General features: G+C 40.0%; 1 protein-coding gene across 2 annotated transcripts in view; it reads right to left on the bottom strand.

The window, feature by feature from the left end:
* Positions 1–22,281: 22,281 nt before the first annotated feature.
* The window catches only part of VGLL3 (vestigial like family member 3), a 64,666-nt gene continuing 63,817 nt past the window's right edge, over positions 22,282–23,130 (bottom strand). For both annotated transcript variants that reach the window (XM_078656197.1, XM_078656198.1), the window contains exon 4: positions 22,282–23,039. In XM_078656197.1, coding sequence (XP_078512323.1) covers positions 22,996–23,039 — 44 coding nt within the window. In that variant the 3' untranslated portion in view covers positions 22,282–22,995. The remainder of the gene's footprint in view (positions 23,040–23,130) is intronic.

The following is a 23,130-nucleotide window of genomic DNA, read 5'->3' as shown; positions in this document are numbered from 1 at the left end:
AGGTAATGGCAACAAAGCAGTTTTCATCGTACTAAAACCACCCACTAGGAAGTTTTATTTACTTTATGCACAGCGCATATGCCTACTCACATGAGGAACACTGAATTGAGTACTACGAAGACCATGAGACTGCAGGAGCAGCCACGCCCACTGGGGCAGGGACTTTATAATAATGAAGTGCTCACTGATGGCATTTTGCTCAGCTGTTGAAGTCAGCCTTAGATGAAGGGCGGGAGCCCGAAACGTGTCGGCAATTGACTTTCGAGATAAACTTTTTGCTGCTGGCGGTGCATCTACTTTGCTGCAGTCTTCAATAAATATCCAGAAATACTCACCCGTGTGGGCTTCATCATTGGAGGCAACTCTATGTGTGGATTATTAGCTGCAAGCCAAGCCACGATGAGAGCCCCGCCGTTGGTGGGGACCCTGGCGATAACGACAGTGTTGTCGCCGTTTTGGGACAAGGTGCTGCGTTGAAGGCTGGTAATGGCAACAAAGCAGTTTTCATCGTACTAAAGCCACCCACTAGGATGTTTTATTTACTTTATGCACAGCGTATACGCCTACTCACATGAGGAAAACTGAATTGAGCACCACGAAGACCATGAGGCTGCAGGAGCAGCCACGCCCACTGGGGTTAGGGACTATATAATAATTAAGTGCTCACTGATGGCGTTTTGCTCAGCTGTTGAAGTCAGCCTTAGACGAAGGGCGGGAGCTCGAAACGCATCGGCGTTCGACTTTCTAGATAAACTTTGTGCTGCTGGCGGTGCATCTACTTTGCTGCAGTCTTCAATAAATATGCAGAAATACTCACCCGTGTGGGCTTCGTCATTGGAGGCAACTCTGTGTGTGGATTATTTTTGTAATGTATGTTTAATATTTTTAAAGTAATGAATTGTATGTATTTTAATTTTTTTGTAATTTAATTCCGTAGCGGGTTGTGGGTAAATAGGGGAATAGGGTGGGAAGTAATTTACTTATAGTAAATTAAATATTAATTTTTAGGAATTATTAGTTATTTTTTATTTAATTTTGTTTTTTAGGGCTAGATGTAGGCAAACTAAAATTACCGATTCTAAAATACCGAATTTTACCGATTCGGTATTTTAGAATCGGTAAATGCTATGTAGGTAATTACTCGGTAAGTATTACCGAATCGGTGCGATTCGGTATTTACTGAATCAGTAAATACCGATTCGGTAATTACCATTCATTCCTATGGGCCTACAGGCCCATAGGAATGAATGGGAATTACCGAATCGGTATTTACCTATTCGTTAAAGGGGGGAAACATTCAAGGGTGGCATGGTGTCACTTTGACACCCTGTTGCACCCCTGAATTGTGCATGTGTGCACATGTAGCACACATACATGCCCTAAGGGCATTTATGTCTGCCACATGGCACTGTTATTAAATGCTAATTTTTAGGGTCTTTGTAATTTACCACCAACTTGTAGTTGGTGGTAAATAACGAATTCCTGCAGGTGAAAAGCACTCACTTGAGTGCTTCCTACATTTCATATTCTGTACTTTACCGAATCGGTATTTAAGAATTCGGTAATTTACCGAATTCTTAAATACTGATTCGGTAAATTACCGAATCTGAAATGTAGCCACCTACATCCCAAATGCCTAATACCGGTCGGTAACGGCCGAAATTCGGTAATTTCAGACGTTACCGACCGGTATTAGGGTTCCTACATCTGGCCCTTAGTTCTGTAGCGGGTTGTGGGTTTATAGGAGAATAGGGTGGGAAGTAATTTAATTGTAATTAAGTAATTATTTATTTAAATGTATTTGTATTGAATGCCAATTATTGATTAATTGCTAATTATTGATTAATTGGCAATTCATTTTTATTTATTGATGAATTAAAATTATGTTAATTGTATTAATTTATTATTTGGAGCGGGTTGTGGGTTTTTAGGGGAATAGCGTGGGAAGTAATTTAGTTGTAATGCATTAATTATTGAAATTATTTGTGTGTATTGATAATTAATTTATGGTTAATTAATTATTCATTGGTCATTTTATTATTACTTATTAACATTTTGGTATTGAAAATTAATTAGCTGTTCATTAATTATTATTAGGTAATTATTTCTTAATAAATAATATTTATTGATATTTATAATTAATTAATTATGAAATATTTTGTGATTGGTAATTAACTGTCATTAATTTTTTTATTGGTATTGATAAATAATGTATTCTTATTTAAATATTAAATCATTACTTTCCCTACTGTTGCACTCACTGGAGTGGGAATAGTAATTTTGAACAACGGTATGCTATCCAACGCTTTCCCTACTGTTGCACTCTCTGGAGTGGGAATAGTAATTTTTACACCTACGCTATCCAACGCTTTCCCTACTGTTGCACTCACTGGAGTGGGAATAGTAAATTGTTCCCCCTACGCTATCCAATGCTTTCCATACTGTTGCACTCTCAGGAGTGGGAATAGTAATTTTTACCCCTACGCTATCCATCGCTTTCCCTACTGTTACACTCTCTGGAGTAGGAATATTAATTTTTACCCTCCCGCTATCCAATGCTTTCCCTGCTGTTGCATTCTCTGGAGTAGGAATAGTAATTTTTACCCCTACGCTATCCATCGCTTTCCCTACTGTTACACTCTCTGGAGTAGGAATAGTAATTTTTAACCTTATCCTATCCAATGCTTTTCCTACTATTGCACTCACTGGAGTAGGAATAGTAATTTTTACCCTCCCGCTATCCAACACTTTCCCTACTGTTGCACTCACTGGAGTGGGAATAGTAATTTTTACCCTCTCGCTATCCAACACTTTCCATACTGTTTCACTCTTTGGAATGGGAATAGTAATTTTTACCTCAACACTATCCAACGCTTTCCCTACTGTTGCACTCACTGGAGTGGGAATAGTAAATTTTTACCCCTATACTATCCAACGTTTTCCGTACTGTTGCACTCACTGGAGTGGGAATAGTAAATTTTACCCTTTCGCTATCCTAAGCTAAAAATATTGAATACTTTTTATTAATATTAAGTTAATATATATATATGTATTCAAAAATAAAAATGCATGTTTATGTTTTTTTAACTTACATTAATTATTTACTCATTTTAAGGTTATTTAAGTATTTTTAAGCACGTTTTAATTAATTATATTTAGTATTTCATTAATTTTACATGACTTTTAAGACATTTAAAAAATTCGATATATTAACAAACTATATTATTTACAACAATATTTTGGATTCAATAGTTTTGTACTTACCTGTTTGTAGATAGGAATTCGATATTCTGGCTTTCTATATTTTGTCCACGATATTATGGCAGGTCGATATTTTGCTCCTCGATATTCTGTCAGTGATCCGAGCAGCATGAAGAGAGCAAACTAATACAGAGAACCAGGAAAGAAATGTTCTTTCATGGTGTGCTAAAACATTTAAAACATAGTTTGCCCATGACAGCTTTGGAAGGCTACAACTCCTTAAATTAAACATGGTAAAGAAGCTGTACTCCAGAGGCAGAGCGAAAACAAGTATAGGGAGGAAAAATATCAGATTCGATGCACTGATCTGTGATAGACAAGGAAGCGATGCAATCAAGAGCAAAGGGTTCATTCTACATATTGTATTATAGACCAAATAGCTAACACAGTCTAGAAGTAAAATCTAATTAAATTAAATGATGACTCTGGAAACTACATCTTTTGCCAGCCAGTGGCTCAGTAAATCCACCCACACCTTCCCTTGTTACATGTGTTTCATTTATATTCTTACATACTACATATTGTTTTAACTTCAAATATAAAAGGGGATCATTAGGCAGCATGATGCCATTAAACATCACACCTATTACGTAGAGGGGGTCTACAATACTTAACAGGGTGTAACTCAAACCCTTGGTTAATCAGTACTTCATTTGTACTGTTAATTGTGAGTGGGCACCATCGGCACCTATTTCTAGGTACGTGACTCTTTGCTACCTAGCCCAGGTCTGCAGCAACCTTCATTCACCGACCAGTGGGAGCCAGCAGAGTCATTCCTTCTTTTATTTTCATACGCATACATAGAAATAAAAGGACAGTCATACCATTCAGTGCATTGGCAATTCTTCTTCTTTTCTATACACCACTATAAAAATAAAAGGGCTATTGCTTACCCTCTAGGACGTGCGCATACTCCTGTTTGGCTAGGCTGGCGGTACAGCTGAGGAGCAGACAACTGTTGGAGAGGCCAGAGGATCAGGACTACAGTTGTCTGGTAATTGCTGTTGGAACCTAAGCTGGAAATCTGAAAAGTAAAGCCAGCCTCCCTGCCGATATACCCTTCTCGCTCAAAAACAGTCTGTTCTTCATAGAGCTGAGAGTCCTACAAGAGTATCAGCCCATTGGAGGAGTAGCATGCTGAGTGGGCTCTGGGTCTGCAGATAAAAAAATCTGGGTCCCTACCCTAATATTATTTACAAGTTTTCTACTGGGGTATTTGAGAATCCTGAGCAACTAAGATATTGGCCGAAGAATGCACCATCAAGAATTTTCCCAAAATGGAAAGATCCAGAGCAATGGCCTTTCACACTAACTTGGCTGAGTATCATCATCCTCTTTCATGACACAAAAAAGTGTCTTCCATCACAAAGAATATAGAATCTAAGGGCCTGATTTAGATATCGACAGATGAGTTACTCCGTCACAACGATGACGGATATCCCGTCTGCCTAAATACAAATCCCATTGGATTTAATGGGATTTATATTTCTGCGGACGGGATATCCATCACCGTTGTGATGGAGTAACCCATCCACCAAGATCGAAATCAGGCCCTAAGTTACTGATTCACAAATTAGACAGTGTAATTTGCTATTTAAAGTATCAGAACAACCGGGGTAATGAGCTTCCGAAACCCCAAGTCCATTATATCTGCCCCAAATAGTCTCCGGCTCTACCCTGCTGGTTCCAGATTAACTAAACATTAGGATGGATGATGATGCTACATAAAGGGTCACATGAGCACCTTTTGCACAAAGAGACACAAAGGACAGCGTTGATCAACTTTGATGCACATAGTTTATTTGTGCTGAATGGTGATGCAAGCACAGCACTGAAATAGCATTGGATTCTGTAATATAAAAGCCCTGATAATGTATTCAAATTGGATATAACAGGGTGGCAATCACTCAAACGCCCCTATAATTGCACGCAAGCCAGAAGTAGTGCGATCTGACTTTGTATGGAATCTAGGGACAAATTAAACCAGCCCCTTCTGAAAATAGTGTGATATCTTGACTTGGAACTCTTTCTTGTAAAGAAGTGCACTCTGATGCTAGCCAAGTGTTCCAGGCCTGGGGAGGCACCTCGTGTGGATCAGGGATTCACTCTACCAGAGGGCAGCAGGGCTCAGGCAGGTCAAATTGCAGGTCCTGTGCAGCAGGTCTGCTGGTCATTTGTAGGGAGTTCTCTGGAGCTTGTTGTGTCCCTGTAGCTCAGAACAGAAGGAGTCGCCCAGGTAATATGGGATAACCATCTCCAAAATTTGGGAAGGCCTCAAGCAGCAGGACAGTCCTTTGGGAAACAAGGCAGGCCTCAAGCAGCAGGGCAGGCCTCTGGGGAACAAGGTTAATTTTCAGATTCAGATTTTGTGTTTTTAATACTTGCAAAAATCCTGTCAGTCAGATCACTAGCTGTTCTAATTTTCTATCAAATTATAATTTTCTGACAATCAATACACTATACGGATCATTCACATAACTTAATCAAAATAGAGATGAGAAAACACGGGGTCATCTTTTTTAGAATTTTTTTTATTTTTTTGTATCATTATTTAATTCACAGGGTACATATCAACATTACTTGTTGATCACAATGCTTAACAAATGAACAAGGAGTTAGAAAAATCAACCTATATTTCATTTGCAAAAGAGTGTAATCCTGGATGAAAAAACAGGTGATATCTATTTGTATCTGGTGAAGGAAAAGGGTGCTCAGGCCAATGTGCATAAGGAGTTGGAACAGATAAGGCCACTCAAGAGAGTCAAATGCCTTGGTGGCATCCAAGAGGGTGGCCACTGCTGGGATCTGAGGGTGTAAATGGTGCATGACAGCAAATATGGTACAGAGGTTGTGGGATGTGGAGCGACCAATGATAAACATGGATTGGTCAGGCTTCACTATCTCGGGTAACAATGGGAGAAGACGGTTCGCTAAATTTTTAGCTACGATTTTATTGTCCATGTTGATCATGGACAGAGGGCGATAGGAGTTACAGAGGTATGCAGGCTTGTCTGGCTTTAGAAGCATCACTATGACCATACCTCTGAGAGATGGAGGGAGGGAGCCCTTGACAAAGAATTCCTCTAACAGGGATAAAATGTGAGGAGTCACGAGGGAAGCAAATTTGTTATAAAAAGCAGCAGTGAGGCCATCAAGACTGGGCACTTTATCACTTGGAAGACTGAGTATGACCTGTATGAGCTCCTCTGTCATATTGGACGAGTCAAGGTAAGCGCGATGGGTTCGCTCAGGCCACACAAATTGAAGGTCATCGAGATATTCATGAGTTGCAGCTTTCGGGGTGAACTATAGTGGGGGTGTATAATTTGGAATAAAAGGAGACCATCGTGCCCAGGAACTCTTTAGGTGCAGAGTAGAGGACCTGGTTGTCATCCAACAGTTCAACTACATATGTGGGGTGTCAGTCACCTTCACCATAGCAGAGAAGTTGTGCATCCCGAAGTAGGTAATTGACTTCCCAAGTGGCTTCTTTGGCGAATTCTGATTGTTTATCTCTGACTGTAGGCAGCGTGGCCGCACTCTTAGACGTGAAGTATTCCAATTCGAGGGTTTAGATGTCCTTCTCCAGACAAGCCAGTCTTCATCGTATGGCCTTCAGGACACTGGATTGTTTTGCAATACATGTGCCATGTATAACCACCTTAAAAGACTCCCAAACTATGGACGGGGATCTTACGGAGCCCTCATTATGAGTAAAATACTCCACCTGGCCAAACGCAGTCAACCCACTCCCACTGTGGTGGCCTGGATACAAGATGTCACAAACTGCCAGGAACAATTGTCCACTTTTTGTGAACAGATGCCAGTGCGCTCCCATCCCAAAGACATTTAGGTACCCCAATTACCCTTCATGTGCCAGGGGCACTCCTACGTATCCTCTCCAGACAGGATTGAGCCCGGCAGTGTTTCTGCGCCTGCTGGACCCCACTCGCCTTCATTCTTGCACTTGGAGGGACCACCAGATGTTTAAAACCCAAGCCTATGGATACACGCACTCATTCTCCTGTCATCACGATCTACCACAAAGTACGCTACATTTTACTATTATCTAGGGGCTGCACATACATGCTGACTTATCCAGTCTGGGCGCCCTGTGGCTGATATACGTCTAACTAATGTCATTCAGTCAGATGCAGTTCTTCACTCTCCCCCTCCCTATCCCTCCCAAAGACCCTTTGCTCCCTCCAGATACCCTCAGTTCCATCGAAAGATTTATTCCTGACAAAAAGGTTCCTTTTGCCATGTCCAAATTGCAGTTTAAAACTGCACTACAGGCTGTTGTGGTAAGCCCTAGACATGCTTTAAAAGGCTACTTTAGAGGGTGACACTAGGAGTGCAGCAGGCCCATTAGTAGCATTTAATTTACAAGATCTGGGTACATGTAGTACCATTTAATATGAACTTACAAGTAAATTAAATGTGCCAATTAAGTGTAAGCCAATTTGACCATGTTTTAAGGAGAGAGCACACACACTTTATCACTGGTTAGAAGTGATAAAGTGTACACAGTCCTAATGCTAATGCAACACAAGGCTAAACCCGGGGGTGACCCTACAAAAAGGGCCAGGTCGAACCTTCCTGAATTGAATTGTCCTGAATTGAAATGATAACTAAAATGTTAAGAAGATTTTAACCGTCAACGCGTTTCATCCCAAAATTAATCCTTCTGGTTCAAGTCACAAAATATGTATTGTTTCTTATGGTCCATTAACAAACTCTTTCAGAGATACAGTTTATAGAAAGTTCATCCTCCTGTATACCTTGTTTGGTATGCACTTCCATGGAAGTTTCAAGGCGGTATTGTAGCCAGTATGGAATTCCAAATGGTAAATTATGTTAGGTAGATTGCCCTCTAAAAGTAAATACGTTGTTCGAAATGACTCTACCACAGGACACTGCTTGCATTTGCACCATACTACAACGTTTTAGTGTCTCACCATAATAATTGTTTTCCTTGAGCATCACCCTCCAGATACCCTCAGTTCCATCGAAAGATTTATTCCTGACAAAAAGGTTCCTTTTGCCATGTCCAAATTGCAGTTTAAAACTGCACTACAGGCTGTTGTGGTAAGCCCTAGACATGCTTTAAAAGGCTACTTTAGAGGGTGACACTAGGAGTGCAGCAGGCCCATTAGTAGCATTTAATTTACAAGATCTGGGTACATGTAGTACCATTTAATATGAACTTACAAGTAAATTAAATGTGCCAATTAAGTGTAAGCCAATTTGACCATGTTTTAAGGAGAGAGCACACACACTTTATCACTGGTTAGAAGTGATAAAGTGTACACAGTCCTAATGCTAATGCAACACAAGGCTAAACCCGGGGGTGACCCTACAAAAAGGGCCAGGTCGAACCTTCCTGAATTGAATTGTCCTGAATTGAAATGATAACTAAAATGTTAAGAAGATTTTAACCGTCAACGCGTTTCATCCCAAAATTAATCCTTCTGGTTCAAGTCACAAAATATGTATTGTTTCTTATGGTCCATTAACAAACTCTTTCAGAGATACAGTTTATAGAAAGTTCATCCTCCTGTATACCTTGTTTGGTATGCACTTCCATGGAAGTTTCAAGGCGGTATTGTAGCCAGTATGGAATTCCAAATGGTAAATTATGTTAGGTAGATTGCCCTCTAAAAGTAAATACGTTGTTCGAAATGACTCTACCACAGGACACTGCTTGCATTTGCACCATACTACAACGTTTTAGTGTCTCACCATAATAATTGTTTTCCTTGAGCATCACCGATGACATCATCATCACATGACTCATAGTACATCTTATGCTGTGCAAACTTCTGTTAGGGCAATGCAGTGATATGCATTTTCACTCAGCATTTTGCTGCCCAATATTTACTAAGTCTGGGGCCCTGTTTGTTCTTTCTCCTCCACTTTTACATTAATTGCATTTTCAGAGTTAACATCTAGATCCTGACAACGTTCCTTTGCCTCAACACTGCACGCTGAAATACCTTACCGGCTGTGTGTGAGCAAAGGCATACCTGAAATAAGAAAAACACCACTCAAAAATGTTCCATTATTGGCCTTTTGATGGAAGAATTGAATATTTTCTACTAACATGAGAACTGATAAACTCGCGCTTCACTAGCTTGCGCTCCAGATAATAAAAACATATGAAATTATTCATAGGTTCCAAGGTCTCATTTAGTCGTAGAAATTGGAACTAAATCTGCAACGAGCTAAAGTTGATTGAACTATAGGTACCAAAGTAGATATTTGTTAATACTTGCATTCGATACGAAAAATCGCCTACAAGAAGCTGCGTCGCATTCTGCCCTAGCTCTTTCTGACAGTGCGACTGGATCATGGATGTGCTGACGTCACACAGCTGTCAGATAGAAACTAAATGCTTCCCAGATGATGTGGAAGCAGGTGTGGGGGATGTGCGCAGCCAGAAAACGTACACTGTGGGCTCCTGTTTCTCCCAACTCCCATTTCGTCCTGCATGTGTTGTGGGGAGCAGTATGGGTTCGACGGGGGCCGATTAATCGAGGTTTCCTCCGTGCATACATCAATGTGTCACTCGGCCCCGGGACAGGAAGGCGAGCCTTTCTCATACAGGAGGAAGTGAGGGGGCAGCTCGAGCTCGCAGGAAATGAAGCGCCCTCTTTTACAGTACATTAAAAACCTGGTGGGCGGGATCCGACCTGCTTTTACAGTTGCGCCCCCCATTGCTTGCAAAGCTGGAAAGGCAATCAATCACAGCGTGACGTCAGAGTTGCCTGCCATCAATAAACCTTTGTTGGGGCATTACTAAAGGGGGGGCTTCTTCCGATGGCTCGTGGAGAGACACGACGTCAACATCTGCTTTTAATATGAAGTCATTTTAAAGGATGTTACATCTAGCAACGCCAATGGCAAATACCTGGCCTGGGCAAGCACTGCTATTAATTTATTTATTTATTTATTTATGCGATTTTATATATCGCGAACTTTACCCGAAGGTGTCAGAGCGCTTTACATAAGAACCAGTTGAGAAACATAAGGACTTAGGATTACATGCGTTACATAAAGGATACAAACAGAAAAAATTGCAAATGTACAATATGTAAAGTCACACAATGAGGAGAAACAAATGGATATACTCTAAGAGTCACATAGGAATGGTAGAACAGGTTGGATTTCCATTTTTACTCACCACAACCACGGTCTGGCAGACAGATCATGACAGCTCGCGATCTTTATTTAAATACGATCCTAATCTATTGCACCAAGCCTAATTAGAAATCCTATCCTCACCATGAGTTAGGGGAAGGGGATCCCACCGAAAACGTTGGATTTAGTGAGCATTTGTAAAGCCGCTCTGGGGCATATTTACAAGCCCCTATCGCCACCACAATGTCACTTGCAGTGACGTTGTGTTAGCGATAGGGGCCTCTCCTTATTTACAAGGCAGAGTTAATGCTGCCTTGTAAATAAGGCACCATTTCACACTGTATTTTGCGTGAAAGGGGAGGTCAATGGGTGTTGTGGTGGCCGTTCCACCACAACACCCATTGATTTTAACGCTGCCCCCTAATTAGAAGGGCAGTGTAAATAGGAGGCAGTGCCAAAATCTAGACCAGTGAAAGCCAGATCTTAAACAGGCTAAACGAGGAGAAATTCTTTATTTCCCCTCAATTTTGCTGTTGCCATGTGTGCTGCCTTCTGCAGCACATATAGAAACAGCAAATTGCCTATGATTGTTTATGTGCAGGAAGGAGTCCCTTCCTGCACATAAATAATCAGTTTAAAAAAAATGCAGTTTTGCAACTTTTATGTGTGCTGCATTAATCAGTACACATAGAAATTACAAAATAGCATTTACAGAGTGTTTATGTGCAGGAAGGGGGGCCTTCCCACACATAAACAATCTTCCTCCCAAAACAAACACCTTTGCACTATGGTGCAAGGTTTCCGGCGTTGGCGCTAGGCAGCTGAACTCAGTGCCAGTGCCAGGGGAAACGCAGGGGTGTGCCACATTCTTGTGAATTCGGCACATCCCTGTGTTTTCAGAATGGAGTGGCGTGGCGTTAGCAATGTTTGCTTTACACCACGCTTCCCCATTCTGCTGTAAATACGCACCAATATTTTACTTTTGTAAATAGTTCTTGCATTCAGAAGCTCGGATATTTTTGGGAAAAAAAGCAGTGCACACAAACCAACACAACTGCAGAAATACTTTTACTCAACCCTTCTAATTAAGTGGGGCATATTTACAAGGGAAGGGCGGAGCTCCTCCATTCTGAAAACGCAGGGATAAGCCCTATGTACAAAGATACAACACATCCCTTGTAGGCAGTAAGCGTAACTGTACACTTAATGTTGGTCTTTAATAAAGGTCTTTGGAAAAAAAAGATACAACACATCCCTGCATTTTCCCTAGCGCTTGTGCTAAATTCAGCTGCCAACCCAGGCACCCTGGCACCATAGTGCAAGGGTGCCTTTGTTGAGGAAATGATTGTTTATGTGCAGAAAGGTATCCCTTCCTGCACATAAACAATCATTAAAAAAATGACCATTTGCACCACACATAGAAAAGCAAAAATGAGGAGTAATGCCAAGGTAAGACCAGGTTTTCCCTGGTCTTAATTTTGGCACGGCTCCTCTTCATGCCACCCTTGTAAATAGTGAGCAGCGTCAAAATCAATGGGTGTTGCGAAGGAAAGCCCACTGCACACCCATTACCCACCCCTTTCACGTTAAGTTTAGTGTGAAAGGGTGCCTCATTTACTAGGTGGCGTTAAGCCATGTTAAGTGGCTTAACGACTCCTTGTAAATAAGGCAAAGTCCCTATCGCCACAGGAACATCGTTAAAGTTACCTTACTGTGGCAATAGGGGCTTGTAAATATGTCCCAATGGTTCTTAACTTTTTGACTTCTGTGAATGCCCACTGATAACTGCTGAAAGCCGTGGAACCTCAAACCAATATACAAAAATACAGAAACAAGTACAAATCAAACAAACACAGAAAATATGAAATATTTAAATATATTCACTTACAATTATATGAAACTCAGATTTTTAATCTTAATGGTAAGGTTAAAGCTTTTCAAACTTTAATGTAATTTTTAAAATATGAAGTATTAAGCTGGATAAATTCTGCTCACTGTACCTGCGCTGCTCCCACAAATCAAGATAAGGGTATCAATTTTTAGCTCCAAATTTCAAATGCATTTACATTTACAGAGCGTTTTAACAGTTTCAACTTTCAATCTTGCTTTTTTAGTATGTATACTTTACTAATCTGTGAATAATATTTAACAGTCGCAGCCCTCCCCCCCAGGTATGCGTGGTGGACCCCTGTGATCCTCAGACCACAGGTGAAGAACTGCTGTTCTAACACACACACACACACCTGTGCATACAGACCAGCAACCACAGGCGCAGCAATGAACATAAACCAGGAGTTAAACATAATCGTGTGTTGCAGAAGAAATAGGTTGATATGCATCAGTCAGGCACAGTATGATGTGTATCAGCGGGTACCTTGTAATGTAATTAGCATGTGACAGGGTGATTTCTATCAGAGGAGTGCACTTTGGTTACATAAGGAGAGCACTAAGAGTGCACCTCTGAGGACTTTGTGGTTCCCCTCAGAGGAACACTGGCTGCAGTGCATCACAGTACAATTGTGTGATGTGCATCACAAAAACACTGAAGGCGATTTCCTAAAATCGTGTCATGCAACGCAAGTAGCAGCCCAAGTTGCTACATGCATTGCATGAGAGGTTGAGAACTCTACTAAAATATGGTGGTGGTGTTCTCTTCCTAATGTGCTGGTGTGCTTTCTGGCTGCCTTGCGCCAGGCACAGCCTTTTGCATCATAGTGTAAAGGTGTCTATGTGAGTTTAGCATAGAATGTTTGCTAGAAAGTTACCCTCCCAGTACAAAATACCACTCATAAACTTACTTTAAAACTTTTCCCACTTTTTGTGTGTGTAGTACACTGTTGCAAATATGCAGAGTAGAAACATTTGAAAAAAGAAGAAATCTTTTTCCCCTTCTTTGTGCCTGCTTCTAGGAGGTACATGTTTTTGGTGCGAAGTCCTGTCTACAAATGTTAATTAATGGGGCTTTGCATCAGAACAATGTGTGGTTGCAGGAAAATGACCACGTCCCACCCAGCCACCCCCAGGTGCAGAGTGCTGCTTTGTGTTACATTTAGGCATCTTTCCAGCGCAAAACAAGTCTTGAGCTATAAAGTTTATCCCAAATCAGCACATTGCACTTTCTATTACTTTGCACATGTGCAGATTGTTGATAAATCTACTTCTGTGTGTTGTGAATTAAGTGGTCATTAGGTGTTAAGCCCAAGGAGAACACTGAATAATACTCATTGTGGGAAAACATGGCTGTGTACATTGTGGAAGCACTGAATGAACTACATCAGGGACCACACGGTGAAATACCTTTGGGGCACATGGATATGTGCAACGGGGCACATCTTGTTGTGTAGTATGAGGACACAGGTTGATTTCAAAGAGATCTTAGCTTCTTCCATGAAAGGCTGAGCAGCTCTTCCAATCTTAGATCTAGTTTTCGTTTGTATTCTGGCACTTATGTTTCCGATTATAAATCTATAATTATATGTATGAGAATGCAAAGAGAATTAATGGAAAACAGAAAATGCTTCTCACATCTAACAATCTGGAGAAAATGGGCACTGTTAGCATGTTTTTAATGCTTTTGATTAATCTGTTTACTTTTGCTGGGAGCTACTTGTTATTGAAGCCTATACTTTAACCAGTGTTATCAATAGATCACCAGATAGAAAGATGTCACAAATGTACAAACGGGCCAACATGAATAACTCATAACCAAGTGCAGCTGCCTTGCTGCTATTGGGCACACATTCTATCAGTTCTGTGACTTTAAAAACTGGAAATTGTCATGCTGGATTTTTAGACTGTGTTCTTATATTTCTAAAAGCAAAATTACAACTTCCAGAGTCAAATTTATTTGGTTAAAAAGTTAGACCTGGGTAATTGTTTTACACTACATAGGCAACGTGGTAGCTTACCATATGGCTAGGTGAGTGGAAATTGTAAAAAAAAAAAAAGTCTCATCTTTATGAAGTATGACAATTGTATTGTTTTTTGATTTGCAGCCCTAAAGTCTCAGAGCCTTATTTATGAGGCCTTACACCGTCGTTGCATCACTTTCTTGTGATGCTGCTGTGGCGTAAACAATGCGCCGCACTGCGCTATATTTATAAAGTCACGCATCTAGGCAGATGCATCACTTTGCAAACCTCTGTGCTAAATTATACCTGCGTCTGGAATAATGTATGCAGGCAGTGTGGAAGTGGCGCACTTGCTTCACAGCAGGCCGTAGGGCTGACGCAGGTCCTTTTACATTGGACTAGCCCATGTGTAATGACAGATTGCTGGAGTTTCATCTGTTTTGTGACACACTCCAGCAATTCGTCACTACTGCGCCACCAGGTACATCAGGATTCCTGAAGTATCTGAACAATCCTTGCGACATGGAGCGCCGTACTGTAAATACGGGGCATCCAAAGTGTCGCAAGGAGGGCGCACTGAAAAGTGTTGCATCAATGTTTTCAACCAGCGATGCAACACTTTTCATAAATGAGGCCCTCTGTATTTTTCAGCATCAGCATGCTGGGCAATTAGTTTTATGTACACTGCCCCTCAAACATAATATTTTTCTTGCCAGTGTCTATTTTCAACCATCTCAATCCAATAAATCATTGCAGGGAAAGCCATGAAAGACCACCCATATGCAAACCTTAATTTTAACAATTTCTGTGGAGAAAAAACGTACTTTCCACTGGCGCAGGACCAGTGATGACAACCTATCTTATTGAAAGAACGTTGTAAAAAGCCATGCACTGTTTGTGTAATATGACGCTGGTACCTCAACCAATAGTAAGGCCAGCAGCTTTAGATTTTCGATTTTATATTGGAAAATTATTATTTTAAAGCAACAAAAGCTCTATATATCTTTTAAAGATCTTAGAGCTGCATTTTACCTTTCTCGCGTGTAAAGTTATGGCATGTTCTATTAAACTTAGGAGTTCCCTGTAATCTTGTACAACTCCTAAGTAAATTGCATGTGAATAACTTTGCACAGGTCCGCTGGGGACCGAATGGTGAACTAACGGAACGTATCCCGATCGAAAGATCAGGGGAGAGGAGTTGGCCTAAAGGCTAGGGCGGTCGACCTCAAATCTGGGGAACCGGGTTAGAGTCCCAGCAAAAACGCTGAACATCCTGTGATTCTGGGCAAATCACTTAATCTCCCCTGCCTAACAAAAATGAATGTGTCCACATGTAATGCAACTGGTGCTATGTAAAGCGCTCTGATACTCAATACCTTAGGGTCAAGTTCGCGCTATATAAAACTCCGTAAAAAAAAAGAAGTAAGTGGAGTTCGCCATGGCTGCGTTCTTGCACCCATGCTGTTCTACTTGTACATAAATGATGTTGTTGAAGTCCTAGAAAAATAGGTAAACGATTCCCCAACCCTAAACAATAGGAAGGTACCGATTTTACTATTTGCTGATGACTCCCTCCTCATCTCAAATACACTCATGGGCCTGCAGATCTTGGTTAATAGATTCTTGTTCTTCTGCAAGTCTAGGGGTCTTAAATTAAACGTCAACAAGACCAAATTTATAGTGCTGGGTAAGGGGTAAGGAAGTAAAAAGCCATCATGCGGGTGGAGAATGACGTACTTGATAGGGTAGACAGCTTTGACTATTTAGGGGTGCGATTCATAGAGAGCTTCAAGTGGTTGGGCCAGATTACCAAGAGCAGACTTTTAATCAAGCACAGGTCTAATGCCATCATTAGGACACAAAAGAGAATGGTGTCACATGTAGTATCGCCAGTTTTGGAAATATATTGTGCTAAGGCATCAGGGGCTGCACTTTATGGGGTCGAAATATGGGGCTATGTGGACGTCCAGCCCCTGGCAATCGCAGAATTTTATTTTGCTAGAAAACCAGTTTGTCTCCTATCCAGTTCACCCCTTATCCCGTTGCACATTGAATTGGGGTTAAAATAGAGTAACTGATGTGGTCATATTAAGAATATTAATCTATTGGGTCTGCCTCTGGAGTACACCGGAGGTAGCCGATTATAGGAATTCGCTCGATGAAGTACTAAAGTTGCCTGGTGCTAGGTCTCTACCCGGGGTTAAAATCGTGTACACTTGGATCGGGAAGTTAGGACTGCATAGTTTTTGGGCTGATCCCACCAGATTAACCAAAGCAGATAAAAATGTACTGAAAGCTCCTTACTGGGCATATATTAATGAAGAGCTTGTAAATAGAATCCCTGTGGGATCCTTTACTAATGTGTTTCTTGATTATACATTTTTACCATCCTTTGAACAATATCGGGATTTCATACCCTCCTCTTTACCCAAGAGCCTGTTCTTACGATTCCGCTTTGGGACACTTCTCTTGGGATAATTTACCCATAAATGGAGTAAAGAACAGGTATCCATGGTTTGCCTTATATGCAAGCAGGGTGATGAGAACAAATCACACATACTTTTTTTTGCTCAACGTATTTTACCTCTTGTCTCAAAAGGATTATTCCCATATGTCGTGAATTGGGGGTCTCTCAATACCAGGTAGCACTTAGAATTTTTAAAAACTGATACATCTTTTAAAATTGTTCTAGCTGTTAGTACATTTTTAGAGGCAGCTTGGTACAAACAAAAAGTAATTAAAAAATGTATGTGTAAATGAACTATGGACTTTCTCTTTTCTTACACCACCAATTAATTATAAGTATATCATTTTCAGTAGAATTTGATCCTAGTGTTAGGATTTTTATTGTGCTCTTGCTCTGTATAATTTTTTGTGGACGTCTATTGCTGCTCTTATCTTGCACTATGATTGAAGCACAGATCACTTTAGTTCTTGAAAAGATTCTACCAGCTGGGTTTTGCCTTACAGTTTTGGGGGTGCTTAATGTTGGAACCGTTGCTCTGTTTTTTTTCTTAACTCTATGACTCAATTATCTTGTTACTATGTAACCTACACTTTTTTAGATAATCGATCTGGGATACGATTTTAATACTTAATTGCCCTGTGCAGAAGGGCTCTCATCATCTGTATTGTATTAATCTGCCTGTACTGCAGTTCCTATCCGCTCTGTGGCTATGTTATGCTTTTTACACAAGTATCTTGATGTATGTTTTGTGTATTTACTGTTTTTAATCGATGTAGTTTTTATGCTGGGATGTACATTTTGATGGTTGTAATAATATAATAAAGTAAATACATATATAAAGCCAGCAGTTCCCTTTGTCACACACCCCATATTTTCTCCGTTCGGCTGAATGATGCTTTGCAATAATCGAAAGCCAAAACTGAAAAGGAAACCAAACAATTCCTTTCACAGCACAAGTTCATAAATATCACGAATAACATTTCAAACGTTTAACAGGCATTTATGAAGAGGAACTCCAAACATCTACCATTACTCGGGCACATTATTTCTCTGGAGCAGTACCTGCGCCTTTAAGAAACCAGTGTGCCTCGTTCTCATGGTTACTGTGATGGTGTAATGGTTCAAGGATACCTCAGCCTATCTGGTCCTGAAAACACCCTACCAAGGGTTTGCTATGTGTTCTGTATGGCTAGGCCAGCCCTGAACAGAAGATCCTGAATGTTAAATGCTTCACCACACCTTTGTTATTGTAAGAACTGAAAACAATCTCGAAATAATTCTAGATCAAATGGATATGCCTACTTCTCTGTACTTAAATATGCATTGCATCACATACCTCTAAGAATGCACACCTAAAAGAAGGGATCTTGACCATCCAATGACAGCATGTTAGCAAAAGCTGCATATCACTGTTAAAAACCTCTGCATAAAAAAATTGAAGAAAGGGAATAATACTCCTGAAAAACAACAACACATCGATTTGATTAAGGAGCTCTGGACATTTATAAAATAAAATCAAACTCTGCTCAGAGTGAAATTTAATAATTCCAGAAGCAAATATTCGTGACTAGAAACTTCCACGGGTATTTGCTTTAGTGCATGTTAAAGCAAATCTTTATTTTACATATGACAATTGTAAAACGTGTTATTTAGTGTGGTAGTATAAAGTGTCCTCCAAATTACACCTCCCACCCCGTCTACATAAGAGATCGCATTTTATCATGGCAGGTTGCCATAGGTACCAATATGCATGTTTTCACGTTTCTTTGATTATATATGTAGTATGTGCTCCCTACAGAAACGTCTCTTGACTCGATTTTGAGTGTAGGCATTTTATTCTGTATGTGGCTTTTACCCACACTTCCATCTCAACACCCACACCCAGGTGCAGCCACGCAAAATAGGATAACTTTCAAAACATGAAAATCATATTGGGAAAACTCACATAAAATCCGTAATTCAATCATCCTACAATCTGCCTGCCATTTTAGATTGCATCCCCTCAGCTGCCTGCCTCACTGTGGTGCTGTTTACAATTCCACTGGATTAATGCACTTATTGTCCTCAGTTTACATAGTAAATATGCCTGCATGACTTCTGTACACTTATCAGTACATATCCCAACTCGTTGACTAGACCTTGAGTGATCCATGCTCGGTCATGATGGGTGGCAAAATACCTTGGAAAGCAAACATTAGGTAAGCCAGTAGATCTGGCTAGCATTAGGATTCTTAATATTAAAATTAAAATTGCCTGTCATGAAAACCCCCCACAAAAAAATTCAATGATTGCTTTCTATATACAACTATGAGTTAAAGAATTTAATATGATTCAGTGTAATACCAGATGTAAAATAATCCCTCATGCAATGCAAGCACTCTATCGGCAGTGGTTGTATACAATAAGTGGCCAATAGCAAGGGGGGAGAGAGAAACCTCCAAGCTGGAGCTAAACTTCCCTGTACGTATATTTTGAAATACTTTATAGCAATAAATTGTGTAGACAACTGTGCTGTCAAGCCAGACCTGAAAATAAGATGACACAATATTTCTTGTGGTAACAACACAATATTTATTGTTGCAATATTGGACTCGAAGGCACCTTTAAGATTCATCAGAAAAATTTAAACAGACACATTTGAAATGAGCAAGGCCTGGAATTATGGGCATTTTAGCATTAAGAAAGGCAGCTAAAAGGTGCAAACAATCATCATGTCACCATATATTTGAGATTTCCCAGCAGCAAATATTACAAAAAACATAGAGAATGCAGCAATGACTGGAAATAGTCAAATAAACTTTAGAGACAGAGGGAAACAATAGCTAAAGTTCTCCTTTTGAACCTGCTCTTTTGTATAAATACTATGGGAAAATGTTTATTGAACCATTTCTATGAATCAGATGGGCTATTGGTCCAACTAGTGAAGGAATTGTAAAGAATCGTTCTATATTTGAAATGGTGATTGCACAAAAGTTATCAACCTCCACCAATGGGCATCCAATTTCCCGCTCGCCCCTGAGCATGCGTGCCTGTGATGACTTTGCAGTCAAGGAGCCTATCGTCCATCCCAATGCACTAAAGGGTGTACAATGCCCCCATTGTGACGACTGAGAATGTGAAGAGAACATATACTCTGTCCACAGTCAACGGATTGCATTGATGTTATTGCAGGACTGCTCAGATCTGTGAAACATGGCAACACCATCAGCCTTAAACTTCAGTAGAGACCATGTTCTCACAATGTGGAGAAGATGGTTATAAGAATAGGGATGTATGTACTTTTTGAAGACTCATATATTGCTTCATTTACCTCTTAAAACTGTCTGCTTCTTGATACTGAATGTTTTTTTATCAAATGTAATCCTTACTGTTTGCTGGGTGTAATTTCTACTCTCTTTGTTTAACAGCGCATGATGTTCTTATCATTGTTATAAGATCGGCGCTCATGACTTTTCTTTAAATTTGAACATAGTGGAACTACGTCCTCTCACCTTGCTAGTCTGATATTTAATCCCATGATAACAATCTAGTGCTGTGAGCCTCTCGTTATGGTGGAGACCAAGAACACCAAGAGAGGATCAGAAAACAAAACAATACAGGTTTCTGAATCAGGCAAAAAACAAGTGCATCAAGATGGCTGCCTCTCTTGGCTTGTGTGCATGGCACTAGGGAAAGGACTGAAGAAGCTGCCCCTGGAACACTTTTTTTGTAGTCGATGCAGCTCCTTCCTGAATGTATGGTTTTGCTAACAATAGGCAAAGGAACAGTAGAGACTATTGATTGAGAAGTGCTATGCATGTGTGTAATATTAGCAGTAAACAGACAATTCTGTAATTTTCATAGACGTGTAGTACTGCTTTGTTTAAATAAAAAAATAAACATGTTGTCACTACAGGAGTAGCCAAACTTTCCTACATGACTCGTATTGCATCCAAACAACAGCTTAGTGCAGGATTAGGACTCAGCTCTCAGCCCCCATCATTTGTAGGTGCTCCCTTCTATCTGACATGCTGTTCTAGGGCATGCAAAAATGTGAATTAATCGCAAAAAAGGAGTAAAAAAAACGCACTTAGATGATAGTTTCAAAGTATATTTATTTCAATGGGCTTCTCGAAAAGTTAATATACGACCAATATAATAGTGACCCATGCTTTGAGAGACACACTGCAAAAAATACACTTTGAATGCTTGACTCAGGGCTCCGCCAACCAATTTTTCAAATTCATATATGGCTGCTGTGTTTGCATAGGTGCTATTGCTACTCCTCAGTTATTAACGGACAATGTTCTCTATGGGAATTTGTATGGGCCTAGCGTATTCAACCAGTGGAAAAGTACCACTTGTCCGAAGCCCCGTTAAGTATGTAATGGCTGAGTGAAGCCCTCTCTCCCATAGATTTCGTACCTTTCATAGGCTGGATCTTGGATCTCCTTAAATTCCTGGCATCATTCACTTGTATAAAATGTAGGATCAGGTCAATTTTAAATTATGCTGTCATCATTGTCTAATTTTGGGAATTTTGCATTATGCTTGTTATAGGAAATTCCTGAAATTATGCAATTATGCCAGTCATGTAATTACACTGCTGTTTGATAGCACAAGAGTCCAGGAACAACGCACACAACCAGAACTCGAGAGGCTTTTTTTGCGGCGATTGTGTATTTTTCACTTTTGTTTAGTGCAAAATGTGCCCTCGTGTCAAAAATTGATGCTAGGATGCATTTCACACTAACATATAGTGCAAAATCACGGACTGTTATTTCACAAAATTCTCTGTCATTTTGAAAATTTTCCCAAAATTTTGCATAATGACACACAAAAATTATGCGAATTTTGCACAACCCTAGCTAAAGTGTGGCACTTCCATGCAGTGCAAGTACGAAATATATCGACAGAGGCAATACAATCTGCAAAACCATAGCTATTCTGATCCTGTAATTACAGGACATTCTCTATATTTCAAGCTGTCCTTCAGGTTGATACTTTCATGATTCATTTTACAAAGCAATAAAAATCACTCAGATTTTCAAATGAAATAACAACGGATAGAGAGACATTTTAAGGTGTATGCCAATGTGTTGTATCTGACCTTTGCTCTCGCACCAAAAGCCCAAACTGTAATACTTATAAGTGTTGGAATGGTGTCACACCAATTAATTATAAAACATATTTCACCAGCACGACATCTTTAACATGAATACTGTTTCTTTCGACTAAAGTAAATCCCATGTTTTTTAAAGACGTAATATAACAATAAGTGGGGGTTTCATGTGTATTTTGGCACACTAACTCAATATCAGGGTTCTAGAGATACTTTTTAAAAAAAACTCTGTCTTCAGGTTTTTTGTTTCATCATCATGTTTCCAAAGCCTTGCGCTGGGATTTAAATACACAGTCAACTCTTAGGTCTCCTTTGCATATTTTGCGTTCAGGGCCTTTATGCTGCCAACTTGTTCACTGCACAATGAAAAGATCCCTGAAATAAGTGTAGAGATGCCAATATTTTCCCACACAGATTCTGTGGGCCCTTCGATTTTCTTCAAAAGAAAAGATTATATAAAAACATCCACAGGTTGATTTATTAACAGAACACAAATATGCTGGCAGGCTGCAAAATTTGGTTTTAGCTTAAAAAAAAGTATAAAACCTTCATTTCTAGGCAAAATAAAAATAAAATGGAACATATTTTCACCCTTTAAAAACATTTACGCACTTGAGGTAACAGGAAAAAGTAAAAAAATACAGAAAACTTCACGTGACCGATAACTAAAAAAAAAGCACTTCTTCATTTTAAAAAAATCAATTTTTTTATAACCAGTGCTTGTCTGAGAGTAAGTTCTTTAAACAGAACTTTAGAATTTTACAAACGTTTAAACAAAAAAAAGTCCTTTTGAAAGAGCCCGCCACTCCTGAACTAAACTTTCTGCATTTCTACTGAAGAAAAGATGCACAAAGGGTGGCAATACTTCATTGCAATTCCTTTTATGAAAGAAACAGAATGGGGGCCTTGGAGCGCTCCAAAAGCAGCTGTCAAGCTGAGGATAGTCAGAATGCACTGGTAAGGCAGGCTCAGGTGAGAAAAGGTAAGTTCCCTTCCATGTTCCACTGACCACAAATGGCCTCTTGAAGAAAGCATACAACAGTTTCAAAGCCTGCTGATCCACCTCCATGCTATGGCACGGCCTTAACAGCAAGCGCAGATCACGATCACAGCAACATCTCCTGTCTCGCCATGTTTATGATGTGTCAGACCACTTTGTAGGACATTCCCATGCTTCAAAACCAAGGGGAATCCTTGCTCTTGTCTTGCTGTTGTAGACCTAATAAAACATTAGAAACTTTTTTTAGGGAACAATACAACACATACTGCATACACTATTCAACAAACCGCATCAAGAAACACAAACCATA

This window comes from Lissotriton helveticus, chromosome 8, assembly GCF_964261635.1.
Source record: "Lissotriton helveticus chromosome 8, aLisHel1.1, whole genome shotgun sequence".
Classification (NCBI taxonomy): Eukaryota; Metazoa; Chordata; class Amphibia; order Caudata; family Salamandridae; genus Lissotriton; species Lissotriton helveticus.
The sequence above is the reverse complement of the archived record's forward strand: the minus strand, read 5'-3'. Positions and strand labels throughout refer to the sequence as shown.